The 14,751-nt window shown below is 40.6% G+C and overlaps 1 protein-coding gene across 1 annotated transcript in view; it reads left to right on the plus strand.

Moving 5' to 3' along the window:
• Window positions 1-14,751, plus strand: part of LOC109916449 (probable phospholipid-transporting ATPase IA) — a 274,955-nt gene that overhangs the window by 158,149 nt on the left and 102,055 nt on the right. Inside the window, exons 22-24 of the mRNA XM_048600569.1 lie at window positions 4,969-5,141; window positions 7,371-7,554; window positions 9,728-9,838. Of these exons, the coding sequence (XP_048456526.1) occupies window positions 4,969-5,141; window positions 7,371-7,554; window positions 9,728-9,838 (468 nt within the window). The remainder of the gene's footprint in view (window positions 1-4,968; window positions 5,142-7,370; window positions 7,555-9,727; window positions 9,839-14,751) is intronic.

The raw sequence follows: 14,751 nt of genomic DNA on the forward strand, positions 1-14,751 counted from the left end.
TATTATCTATTGCATGGCAAATTTCTGAAGATGCAAACTGATAAAGTTGGAGCAAATGAGACAGCATGTTTATGCTTAGTGAGCAGGGTAAGCATCTCTTTAATCAATCAAGATTGAAGAACAATGAATTTAGCAGCATAAGGACTGAGCAGGAATTATAAATTAGAGTAAGTGAATTCTTTGTCATATTGGCCACATAAAGAAAAATTGAAAGAGGGGAAGAAAGATTGGATTGCAGGAGAGAATAAAGACAGAACAACCATTTTCAGTATGCAGCCATTAAAACTTGAACTGATAGACTCCACATTTGTAATCATACATTTTCAGTGCCAGAGAAATTGTTTATTGGTACTATCAACTCCCATATTTAAAGGATTCTTAGAATGGACAAGATCATTACATATTTGTAACACGAATTCAGTAACTTCACCTTGCATTTCAGTTTTGAGACAGTGAGAAAGCTACTCTGCAAAACAAATGAAGTAGAAGTGCAAACTGGACAGAAACATAACAGTATGTCTGCCCCTCTCCTGAGGCAATTAGGCTCACTGTTACTTGAAAAGCATTGTTCATCCCACTCTTCAGTAGATATATAGTAAGCACCTTCTGGCTTATATTTGAACACACTTGCAGGAAAATTATGAAGACTCCAAAAGAGTTTATTTCCTGGTAGGATTAAGTGGAGAATTATGGATCAACTGCAAATCTTTATTGGAGTTCTTAACACAAATATTGCCATAGACTTGATGTAGGCACTGTCCATTTGGCACTGCGTTTTGCATTGTACTTTCAAATTAAAGCACAAATACAAAACATGTGTTGTTATTCTTGATTGTGTTGAGACCTTTACCAGAAGTGCAGAATTGCTTGAAATGTAGTTGCAGAAACAGCTGTAGTATATTTCCTGGTAACCTTTCATGATCAACATGATGAAACTGTGGCTTGGTCTCCAGAATTTGAAGCATTTGATTGTAAATATTTCTTTTAGCTAAAATTTCAGTAAGTTGTTGCGGCAGTAAGTTAGGAGTCCCTATAGATTGTCTGCAACAGACGGTACTTCGGTCTATACCTGCAAGTCAGGCTCATCTTTTATGATTTATGGCAAGTGGGCAATTTGAAGGGAAAGGAAAGCAGAATAGTGATGAGGCCTGGAAATGATTCTTTAAATCATTCATGTTTTCTTTTTCACCCTAAATATGATTTTAATTTTATAGGAATTGCTTTTACTATTTTTTTTGAAGATGAAGTGAACAATATGGTTGCAGTCAATTTTTCAAAAATACTGGATCTACGGAATTAAGGGCAGTTTTATTGGATGCTTGAAAAAGTAGAGTAGAAATCTAAAATGTTTTATATCAGTTTGTCTAGTATTTGAATATGTTTCATCTGTTATTGTCACTTTGAGAGAGACTACAGAGAAGCATTTTACGTATGTTGAATCAAGTCTGCCTTTTCCTGTTGTAATGCTCAAATGTTACTTTCTGTGATACACTTCTGGAAGAATCAACACTAAGGAAAAACATACTTGTCCTCACCAACCTACCTACTGCAGGTCCCTCTATCCATGACAGTATTAATATGAATGATTGATTATCGCACAGACGTTGTTCGAGATGTCTCATCTTCACATTGAGGGTTCCTTCCATTCATGTGTTTCACAGCTTGTGTCAAATGGGAGTTTAGAAAAGATCTCACAGGCAAAATCAGGGCAGCTACCTAATTGTTTTCCAGTATGCCCCGCAGCAAAGTAGGGGACTCACCATAGTTCAATTAAGAAAGTAGAATAGCATAGCAGGAGAAATACCAAGTGTACCTAGAAAGTAGACACCAACTTGATGAAGTTGCAATGCAGGAGAATATGCATGTTGATCAGCTAATCATTAACTAACTCATCCAGAATAAATAGATAACATCAAAACCCTGCAATCCTGTCACATTAGGTTGTTATACAGAATTATACTGGCCATTGTTTAACATCATCAGAAAATGGGATAGGACATTCCAAGGGCATCCCTAACTTCAGTGATGGGAAAACTCAATTCAGCAGCACAAAAGATGAGGCTGAAGCCTTTGCAACCATCCTCAGCCAGTAATTTCAAATGGTTGATTCATTTTGAGATCCCCACAATAACGGAAGCCTACTTCAACCAATTCACTTTCTTCCATGGGACCTCCAGGAATGTTTGAACACACTGGATACAGCAGAGGTTCTTGGCTGTGTCAACATTTGACCTGTTGAAGACGTGTAGTCTAGAATTGGCCACTTCTTAAATCAAACTATTGATGTAGAGCTACGCTGGTAACTACCTTGCAAAGATATGTCCTGACCACAAAAAGCAGGACAAACCCAATCCATCCAATTACAGCCTGCAGTCTACTCTCTATCAATATTCAATTAATGGAAAGTGTCATTGCAGTGCTATCAAGTGGCACTTATTCACTAGAATCTCAGCAGTGTTCAGATTGGATTTCACCAGGATTACATCACTCCACACCTTCAGCTTTGGTCCAGATATGAACAAAAAATGTTGAATTACAAGGTGAAATGAAAATTTCTGCCATTAACATCCGATTTGATTGAGTGTGGCATCAGTGAAATTAAGTCGCAGAGTCGTACAGCACAGAAACAGACCCTTTGGTCCAGCTCATCCAGCCAACCAGGTTTCCCAAACTAAACTAGTCCTTCTTGCCTGCGTTTGGTCCATATACCTCTAAATTTCAATGGGATTATGAAAGAAAACTCTCCACCAGTTGGAACCATAGCTAACATTTCCCATGCAGACTCAACCCTTTCAATGTAATCAAAAAATTTAAATTTTTAGATGATAACTAAAAGGATGGCATGAGATTTCAGATTTCAATTTTTTTTATTCTAGCGGACTAAAGCTAATCATGAATAAGCACTTTTTTTGTAGGGACATGTTACTTAAGCTGCAGTTCAGAGCTTTGAACACAGCTGATAAAATCTACAATCAGGCATATGTTACACCGTCATTTTAAGTAGACATTAAATTATCCCAGATCAGTGCAAAATGATTCTTGGCTCCTGAGAGTCTACTTCTGATCTTTTTCTTTCCCAGCCTGAAATCTTTTAACTCCAGAGCTGACTTCCATGTGCAAATTATCTTGGAGATACTTGCCACTAACTAAAGCTAGGCAAATCTTCCATAGGAATATGAGCAGGAAGCCTTTTAGCTTGTCACATCTACTCTGCCATTCTAGAGCATGGCTGATAATCTTTCATAGCACCATTTTTAGATAATATCCCCAACCTCCTTTTAAGTCCTCACAAATTTCTTTCCCATCTGAGTGCAAATCACCACCTACATCCCTACACGGTGAACCACAAACTTTCAGCCTGAAGCCACGCTCTCTTCCTCCCAGGCAGATGCTGTCAGACAGCCCTTATCATTGTATTTTCAATAATATTTTGGAAACCTTTGAGAAAGCAAAGTCAATTCTGCAGCAGTGGAAATCAATGGAACTTGTATCCAGATCAGAATGATGATTAGACATCCTGGAGACACCTCTTATCTTGAAAGTATAAGAATAGGTTGAAGTACAACTAAATGTAATTCTGCATTTTGACCATTTCTTGGGAACTTTGGAGACTCTCAGTCTATGCATTTTTAGCATACCAGCTATAGCATTGCCTCCAAATGTGAACATCTTACACTTTCTTCCCAGTAAAATTGTCTGCTCCCCTAGCCTCTTCTCCCCCCACCCCAACACTTTTTTTAATCAAACCAGCTTGCTGTCAGGTAAACTTCAAAACAGGTCAAATGATCCCCTTCATGTTACTTTGTGTTAAAGGTACTGCCCCAACACCTGATGTTATAAAACTTGCATGTAATTTAACACACAAATGTTTTGGTGCTTGTTGGAAGCCATTCATCTCAGATCCAAGACATCACTGCAGGAGCTCCTGGGACAATGTCCTCAACCTAATCACTTGCTTCAACAATGATTTTTCCCTCTGTCTTAAGATTAGAAATGCTGATGATTGCACAAAATTCAGTACCACTTCCAACTACTCATCCTGAAATAGTCCATGCTTGCATCCAGCAAGACCTGGGCAACATTCAGGCTTGGGCTAATAAGTGGCATGCAACATTAGTGACACAAATGTCAAACAATGACTATCTCCAACAAGAGACAATCTAACCATTTCATTACATTAACCATTTCAACTCTTCTTCCCACTCCTTGGACGACATGTCCATCCTGGGCCTCCTGCATTGCTGCAGGAACAGCATCTCATATTTCGCTTGGGAACCCTGCAGCCCAAGGGGGTATCAATGTGGATTTCACAAGCTTCAAAATCTCCCCTCCCCCGACCGCACCCCAAAACCAGCCCAGCTCGTCCCCGCCTCCCTAACCATTCCTCCCACCTCAAGCCCCAGCCCCATCCCCGACCCACTAGCCTCATCCCGTCTCCTTGACCTGTCCGTCCTTCCTGGACTGACCTATCCCCTCCCTAACTCCCCACCTACACTCACCTTTACTGGCTCCATCCCCGCCTCTCTTACCTGTCTGTCTCCTCTCCACCTATCTTCTCCTCTATCCATCTTCTATCCGTCTCCCCCTCTCTCCCTATTTATTTCAGAATCCCCTTCCCCTCCCCCATTTCTGAAGAAGGGTCTCGGCCCGAAACATCAGCCTTCCTGCTCCTCTGATGCTGCTTGGCCTGCTGTGTTCATCCAGCTCTACACCTTGTTATCTCAGATTCTCCGGCATCAGCAGTTCCTACTATCCCTCTAACCATTACATTACTCTTTTTATGTTGGGAAAATGAAAATGTAATAATTTATTGAACCAGCTATTGTTTGTTGGTGAGTCCTTCAGTAAAAATTCAATCTTTGCTTTAAGTTTTCAGTTCATTGCTTTAGAAGTAGGATGACTTCCAGTTTTCAGTGAATGCTTTGCTTCAGTGTAAACTTATTCACTTCTGTTAAAATTAATTCACAGATGACAAGGGAAACACTCATTCATCACTGCAATACGCTAGGTGATGCTTTACGGAAGGATAATGACTTTGCACTAATTATAGATGGCAAAACCCTCAAATATGCTCTGACATTTGGAGTGCGACAGTCATTTTTGGATCTTGCTTTGTCTTGCAAGGCAGTCATCTGTTGCCGGTAAGCTAGAAGAAGTGTATTTTATGAATGCTATTTTGATTTTGTTTAGAAAAATTAAATTCTGATTAGTGCAAAAATATGTCTTAAATGCTTTGTCAAGTTCATCCCATTATGTGTACACAAGCAATATTTTGCACATCTTTCTACTATTTAAGAGTAGGGAAACATGAAAAAAAATTGTCCAACATACTGTGTCTCACCCTAGCACAAAATAGCATTTTATGATAATTAAAAATAATTTGAAATATGCATAAGGAATTACATAATCAGGATAACTGTTATAATAATATGCATGACAATATATTTACTCTTAATAAAACTAAATATAGTATATAATATCTATTCATTCCTGTTAACCAGGAAAACATTTCAATGCCAGTACAAAGGCCTTACTCTAGTGATTTCTTTGAAAATAAATTGAACTGATTATGTTAAAGTGAACTTTCTAATTATGCACATGAAACTTGTTCATTGAAGCCAGTACTTGTAAAATTCACCCTTTCAAGTCATTACACACTCCCCCATTCCAAAAAAAACACATATTTAAATACAGACGACTGGACTTTCTAGTTGGCAGAAACCTGACACATTTTCCTTAGAGCATAAATTCTTCTGTGTTGATACAAGTAGGCCCTGGCACCTTGTGATTACCTGGGATTGTATATTTTATTTTATTTTATCTCACTGATGAAGGATAAATTTCTGCTGGGGCAACCTTCTGCAGTGAGCCTGTGATAAGAAGGCTCTCAAGGAATCATAGAATCCCTACCGTGTGGAAACAGGCCCTTTGGCCCAACAGGTGCACAACGACCCTCCAAAGAGCATCCCACCCAGACCCATCTCCCTATCCATTCCCTGTAACCCTGCATTTCCCATGGCTAACACATCTAATCTACGCATCCCTGAACACTATGGGCAATTTAGCAAGGCCAATCCACCTAACCTGCACATCTTTGGACTGTAGGAGGAAACCGGAGCACCCAGCAGAAACCCACACAGACACGGGGAGAATGTGCAAACTCAACACAGAGCGTCGCCCGAGGATGGAATGGAACCCAGGTCCCTGGCACTGTGAGGCAGCAGTGCTAACCACTGAGCCACATGCTGCCCCCCATACTGTTTGTAAAAACGTCGCTTTAAAGCTTTTTCCAAAGCAGTATATGACAGCATGTAATAAAATTGCAAAATATTTCATAAATATTCAGATGCTTTAAAGTTATATAACAGCCACATAGATATCTGTTATTCTTCATCATTTGAATACCAGTATAATATGCCCATTTGTATACAATAGATGTATTATTTAAACCTAGTCACTCTAGCATCAAAAAACTGATAGGATTATCTCCCTGGAAAGCCAACATAACTTCTGACTTGGATGTTCTGTTAAAGTTAACAGTGTATGGGCTACATTGGGAAAAATTATTTATAAATTGGTTGAATAAATATCCAACATTAATCAGGTGCTGGTGCCAATGCAAAGGCATAAAATTTGACACTGCTGCGTTGATGTTTCAGGTAACCTAAGACTGTAACGAGGCTTGTTCTTGTATGGAATTGCTTCTGTGCATTTTCGTTCTGTTTATTTACCCTAAATGTCAGAGTGGGTCTTTGCTGCCTTTAACATTAACATTACAGTCGCTGAGTCAGAAGGTTTGAATCCCATACCAGACAGTGGAGGCCAATTCTAGGTATGAATTCTGGTTTAATGGCCTGCCTAATGCTCTGAGTGCTCCTCTGGGCCCCACAGGAAAGTTAACCCACCACCCCTTACAACTGCCACCACTTCCTGCACCCGCCACCCTCCCTGTCTCTAATATCATCACCACCACCCATGCTGACTTTCTAGAAGCAGTCTGATGAGAGAAATTGCTCAATATCCTAACTGGGCTAATCATTATTTACAATGGGAAGCATTTATACTTGGTACAAAACTGTTGAATAGATTTGTCCTTTCTGTGTCGCTTGCTGCAGCCTTTGAGAAAATGAAAATGAAAGCCAAGCATTGGGTCTCTGGGAGTTTGGTAGTAGTTTGAGCAGAAGAAATTCTCCTATAATTGATTGAAGTGGCACAGAAGTATTGCACAAAAGTGTGCACTGAGCGTGCCATAGGAATGACATCTACTGTTTAGAGAATCAAGAAACAATCAAAAGCATTCTTCTCGGTTACCAAGGTTCTGTTTCACTCTTGATTCACTCTGATTTATATTTCTATTTCATTTTGTTCAGGGTTTCTCCTCTTCAGAAGTCAGAAATTGTTGACATGGTGAAGAAACAGGTGAAAGTCATAACATTAGCAATAGGTGATGGAGCAAATGATGTGGGCATGATCCAAACGGCACATGTTGGTGTTGGAATAAGTGGAAATGAGGGTCTACAAGCAGCTAATTCATCTGATTATTCTATAGCACAGGTAACTGAATAGAAAATAATAATTTAACATACAAATAAACTTTGACCTTCAGTTTGTAAAGTTAATTTTGATGTGTTTCAATGTTGCTGGCATTAAATACAATTATAATGAGTGACAGTGAATGAAATAATCCTTTACTGTTCCTTTGCATCATTAACCCAAACAATATTCAACTGAGGCGATTTTCATCCACACTGTTGATTGTCATGCTAATTTCCTACTTGAAAAGGTTTTCAACTTCAAAAATATATGGCTTGTGATCTTATTTCAATACCTGTCAATGTTTTCTAAAACAGTTCGACCCATAGGAATTAGACTCAGTCAGTGGGAATCAAGGATAAAGCTTTCCACTGGTTGGAATCATACAGCACAATTAAAGATGGTTGTGGTGTTTTGGAGCCCAGTCATCTCATGTGAGGATGTAACAGTCCAGCATCTTCAGTTGCTTAGTCAATTGCCTTCCCTCCAACATAAGGTCAGAACTGGAATGTTTGCTGATGATTGCACAGGATTGAGCAACATTTGCTACTCCACAGGTGCTAAAACAATTGTACTTGTCTGTAGGAAGGCCAGGATGTTTCAGGCTTGAGTTCATAAGTGGCCAGTGGCTTCCAAGCCACAGAAATGCCTGACAACAAGAGTCTAACAATCTCTCCACGATATTCAAGAAACATCCCACAAAGATTACCACTGACCAGGAGCTTAACTAGACCATGAAATATTGTGGGTGCATGCGAGACTATGTCAGAAGCTGGAAATTCTCAGTGAGTACCCCACCTCCTGATTTCCTGAAGCCTGTCCCCAATTATAAAGCACAAGACAGGAATGTTGCTTACTTGGATGAATGCAAATTCAACAATACTCAAGAAGCTTAACACCATCTGGGATAAAGCAGCACACCACCTAAACAGTCAATCTCTCATCCACTGATGCCAGTGGCAGCAGTGTGTACTGTCTGAAAGATACACAGCAGTAACCTGCCAATGCTGCTATGGCAGCATCTTCCAAGCCTATGATCACTACCACATAGAAGGACAAGAGCAATGGCGACACGAGTACACCACCACCAGCAAGTTTCCGTTCAAGTTATTTACCATCCTGACTCTGACCCATTACTACTTCATCTCTGGGTTAAAATCATGGAGTAACCTTCATAACAGCCCCATTGATCTTTCTACATGGAATGCAGAGTTGCAAGAAGGCTGTTAGGACTGACAATTACTGCTGACCTTATCAATGACACACAGCCTAAGATCAAATAAATTATGGACAAATTACAAATAAAAACCTTTATTTTAAGAATATGATGTATACAGAACCAAAGTTGTTTGTCCTTATTTTTAGTTACCTTTTACACAGATCGTATCACGTTCCTCAGGTCATCTTCCTGCTAGCTTCCTAGCAATTCCTCCAAAGTTGGTGATCCCAGCAGCACCCTATCAGTCCATTCCTATCTGTATTGGGTCCCTTCTGCATTTTCAGCTAAATGGCATTTAAATGGGAATTATCCCTCCCAAGTTCAATCTTAGTTCTCTTTGCTGATCTTTTGAATGTGTCTGTCGGACTGGGCCATTTCTAAATATAGGTCAGCCCTGAAATTCTGGACGAAGGTCTGGAGCAAGAAGTCCCATTTAAATATACATCCTGCAAAAACATAATAGCAACAAATGGGTATTGTCTGGACACTTCCGCTTCTTTTGAGTCAGTCTGTCACGTTCAATTTAAAATTGCAAACAATCTATTATGTTGGATGCAGTAAGAGGAAGTATAAAATCAACAGTTGGAGACCAAATTAAAATTGAGTGAGTTGCCATTTCATTGTAGCAATGCTAGAAGAGCAGTGCTAGTAGAATAGTGAATATAAATATGCTGATGGAGCTAAATAGACTTATTAGGTTTTTACAGAAATATAAAGCCTTCCTGGTTACTGATGTTAACTTTTGGTTTCCAAACTCCTTAAAAAAACTGAATTCAGATTGTCACTTCAAACTGTCGAAGGGGAATATGGAATGGTTCAATATCATAACCATTACACTATCATTACTTTCGTGATCTATGAGAAAACATTGCCAATGTTACTTGGTATATTTTGTTGCATGGTGGAAATGAAAAATATCTGATGTTTCAGCCTAGTTTTTTTTTCATTGTTATGTAATGAGCATATTGTTTCTAGTTCAAATATCTGAAGAACTTGCTGCTAGTCCATGGAGCCTGGAACTATAATCGTGTTGCAAAGTGTATCCTGTACTGCTTTTACAAGAACATAGTCCTTTACATTATTGAGGTAAGCTACTTCATTGCTCTCTCCATATCCATTTCTTTTGTTGACAATTGTTTTCACTTTCTTTCCCTACCGTCTAACATTACAACCAGGAAAAATGCTTAGTACTACCAAGAGCTCTTATTCAGCTGTTAACAATATTTCATGAACAAGTATTGGTCTTCCACTTGAAGCTGGTCTCAGGTCATTGGATCCCTGTAAAAATTACTCACCAATTGTACATTAAAATTTGCCAGAATTAAAGAAACATTTGCTGAAGGTTTGACAAGGGGATCAATAGGAAAGCTACTTATGCATCTAGGGAAATATGTCAACCAAATGGTGAACAAGCTTCCTGGATTGCAGTAAAATGATGACCAGCTTATTTTTTTGTGGCATTATGAGATAAATGGTAGCTAGGACACTGAATGAACTAGACTAAAGTTTTTTTTTTCTGAAGAAGGGTCCCAACCCGAAATGACAGCTTTCCTGTTCCTCTGATGCTGCCTGGCCTGCTGTGTTCCTCCAGCTCCACACTGTGTTACCCTAGACTAAAGTTTAGTCTTCTGTATGTGAATCCCTGTTTTCCTTGGGTATTATATAGAGTGACTGCATCAGTGATTACTGGTCAGGCTGCACAAACTAATACGATGTGTCTATTTTGAGTAAAATATAATTTATCATCATGCATTCAGCAGTTATTACATGCTTGAGCCTTGACAGACACTCGGTTAAATTGGATAATGGATAATTCTGAAGTAGCAGAACTAAAAGAGATGATTAGTATACAGGGTGCTCAGAGGCTACGTGCCGAGGTGCCATTTAGTTTTTTAGTGTTTCTCAAGGCCACTGTTCAAACCTGCTTGCCACCTGGTGGCAGGAAATGCCTTCCCTGTAGAAACATACAAAGAAGCTTTGAGAGCAGAACTATCGTGTAGTCTTCAGTTCTGTTTGCCTACTGTTCCAACTCAATGCTGAGAGGAGTGAAGTGAGAGCATTTGAAAGGGAGCAGATTAAAGAAAAATAATCCATGCATTGATTGGATCTCGTGAGATCTCAGGTCTCTGTATACTTTGTGTATGCACAGTTGGCTGCATAGAACTTGAGGTTCCTACTTTAGCAGTGCTTTTGAGGCAGACAAAAATCACATTGGGATAGCTGAGTAAAAGGCCGAGGCCATTTTGACTCCCAGGTCCATTGCACTGTCATGGGTGGATTTGGGCAGCCCATTCCTTGTGCATGATTTCTAGTCTTGGCTTTGCTTTATACTTAATATAGGAATTTGATGTAGGAGTCATTTGAGTTGGTTATTGAAATGGCTGATTTCAAAGACCACCCCCTGTAATTTCTTATTACCCTTCATCTTTCTTCTACGACAGATTTGCTGCCACTGTTCCCCTGTATCAATAGAATTTCTAGGGGAAGTTTATGAGCATACAACATACAAACAACTCTTTATTGGGCATAGTCTAGGTGGCACCCCCACACTTGCACCAATAGACCTATTAGGACACTGAGCCACATAGGAGCAGGAGTAGGCTATTCAGCCCCTTGAGCCTACTCTGCCGTTCAACAAGATCATGGCTGCTGTGTGGCTTAAGTCTATATGCCTGCCTTGGGTTCGTACCCCTTGATAGCCTTGTTTAATAAAACATTGTCTACCTCAGATTTAAATTTGACAATTGAATTAGTATCAACTGCCACTTGAAGAAAACAGTTCCAAACCTCCACTACTCTTTGAGTGTAGAAGTGTTTTCTGACATTTCTTTTGAATGGTCTGGCCCTAATTCTTAGACTATGCCCCCTGGTTCTAGAATCTTCAACTTGTGGAAACAGGTTATCTTTTACCTAGCCTGTGTTTCCTTGTTAATATCCTGAAAACCTTGATTAGATCACCCCTTAACCTTCTAAATTCTAGAGAATAAAGGACTAATTTGTTTAATCTTTCCTCATCTGAATTCCTGAATTCCAGGAAACATCCTTGTAAACTTCGCTCCAGGGCCAAAGCATCCTTCCTGAGATGTATGATGTGGGAGCTGGCTGATCCCATTGTGAACGGCAGTGACCACATCTGCAGCAAGTGTTGGTTGCTGGAACAACTCCGGCTCAGAGTTGAAGATCTGGAATCTGAGCTTCAAACACTGCTGCACATCCGGGAGGGGGAGAGTTACCTGGACGCTTTGTTTCAGGAGGCAGTCACACCTGGTAGATTAAGTAATTCAAATTCAGTCAGTGATCAGGGACAACAGGGTGTGACTGCAAGTGAGGCAGGTAAGGGGATCCTGAGTTCAGGAGTGGAGGAGCCTCAGCTTTTGACCTTATCCAACAGGTACGAGATACTTGCTCCCTGTGTGGATGAGGAAAAGGGCTGCGGGGGAGATGAGCCAGCTCACCGCGGCACCATGGTGCAGAAGGCCATTCAAGAGGGGGGAGCAAATAGACAAGTGGTAGTTATAGGGGATTATATCATTAGGGGGATAGATAGTATCCTTGGCAAGCCGGATTGGGAGTCCCGCATGGTGTGTTGCCTGCCTGGTGCCAGGGTGCAGGACATCTCTGACTGGCTTGAAAGGATATTGGAGCGGGAGGGGGAGGATCCAGTTGTTGTGGTCCATGGTGGGACTAACAACATAGGCAAGGCTAGGATGGAGGACCTGTTTGGGGATTATCAAGCACTAGGAACGAAATTAAGGAACAGGTCCTCGAGGGTCATAATCTCCGGATTACTGCCCGAGCCACGTGCAAATTGGCTTAGGGATAAGAAAATTAGGGAAGTAAACACGTGGCTAAGGGAGTGGTGTGGGAAAGAGGGGTTCCATTTCATGGGGCATTGGCATCAGTTTTGGAACCGGAGGGATCTGTACCGATGGGACGGTCTCCACCTGAACCGATCTGGAACCAGTGTTCTTGCGAAAAGGATAAATAGGGTGGTCACTAGGACTTTAAACTAGTGAGTTGGAGGAAAGGGAAAGGGAAAACGACGGAGTATGATGGTAAATAAAAAGGTAAGCAGCAGGTTAGCATGTGTGCAGGAGGGTTTAAGTTCAAGGCAGACTACGAAAGAAGCAAAAAGGAAGGATAACTCAGGAGATATTATTAGAGAGGTTGGAAATCATGAGGGTAAGAAAGCTAGCATAAAAGCACTTTACCTGAATGCTCGTAGCATTTGTAACAAGGTTGATGAGTTAACGGCACAAATCATCACGAATGAATATGATTTGGTAGTCATTACTGAGACATGGTTACAGGACGGTCACGACTGGGAGTTAAATATCCAAGGGTACCAGACTATTCGGAAGGACAGACAGGAAGGTAAGGGAGGTGGTGTAGCTCTGATATTCAAGGACGCCATCAGGGCGGTGCTGAGAGATGATATAGGTTCTATGGAGAATGAGGTTGAATCCATTTGGGTGGAAATTAGAAATTCTAAGAGGAAAATGTCACTGATAGGCGTAATCTATAGGCCACCAAATAATAACATCACAGTGGGGTGGGCAATAAACAAAGAAATAACTGATGCCTGTAAAAATGGTACGGCAATTATCATGGGGGATTTTAACCTACATGTAGATTGGTCGAACCAGCTCGGTCAGGGTAGCCTTGAGGAGGAGTTCGTTGAGTGTATCCGTGATAGTTTTCTTGAACAGTATGTAATGGAACCAACGCGGGAGCAAGCTATCCTAGTCCTGGTCCTGTGTAATGAGACAGGAATAATTAATGACCTCATAGTTAGGGATCCTCTTGGAAAGAGTGATCACAGTATGGTTGAATTTAGAATACAGATGGAGAGTGTGAAGATAAAATCCAATACAAGGGTCCTGTGCTTGAACAAGGGGAACTACAATAGAATGAGGGAGGACTTGGCTAAAGTAAACTGGATACAAAGATTTTATGGTGGGACAGTTGACGAGCAGTGGAGGACTTTCAAAGCAATCTTTCAAAGTGCTCAGCAAAAGTATATTCCAATGAAAAGGAAGGACTGTAAGAAAAGGGGTAATCTGCCATGGGTGTCTAAAGAAATAAGGGAGGCTATCAAATTGAAAGAGAAGGCATACAAAGTGGCCAAAAACAGCATGAAACTAGAAGACTGGGAAAACTTTAAAGGTCAACAGAAAGCCACAAAATGAGCTACAAGGAAAAGTAAGATAGATCATGAGAAAAAACTAGCACAGAATATAAAGACAGATAGGAAAAGTTTCTATAAATATATAAAACGAAAAAGAGTGGCTAAAGTGAACGTTGGCCCTTTAGAGCATGAGAAGGGGAAATTAGTTATGGGATATGATGAAATGGCCGAGGCATTGAACAGGTATTTTGTATCGGTCTTCACAGTGGAGGACACTAATAACATGCCAGTAATAGACAAAGAGACGAAGGTAGGTGAGGACCTGGAAACAATCATAATTACGGAAGAGGTAGTGTTGGGCAAGCTAATGGAGCTAAGGATTGATAAGTCTCCTGGCCCTGATGGAATGCATCCCAGGGTACTAAAAGAGATGGCGGGAGAAATAGCAGGTGCACTGGCGGTAATTTTCCAAAATTCGCTGGACTCTGGGGCAGTCCCAGCAGATTGGAAAACAGCAAATGTGACGCCACTGTTTAAAAAGGGAAGTAGACAAAAGATGGGGAATTATAGACCGGTTAGCTTAACCTCTGTAGTGGGGAAGATGCTTGAGTCTATTATCAAGGAAGAAATAGCAAGGCATCTTGATAGAAATTGTACTGTTGGGCAGACGCAGCATGGGTTCATGAAGGGCAGGTCATGCTTGACAAATCTTTTGGAATTCTATGAAGACATTATGAGCGAGGTGGACAATGGGGACCCAGTGGATGTGGTGTACCTAGACTTCCAAAAGGCCTTTGACAAGGTGCCGCACAAGAGGCTACTGTGTAAGATAAGGATGCATGGCATTAAGGGTAAAGTATTCGCATGAATA

Source organism: Rhincodon typus, chromosome 1, assembly GCF_021869965.1.
Source record: "Rhincodon typus isolate 14 chromosome 1, sRhiTyp1.1, whole genome shotgun sequence".
Lineage (NCBI taxonomy): Eukaryota > Metazoa > Chordata > Chondrichthyes > Orectolobiformes > Rhincodontidae > Rhincodon > Rhincodon typus.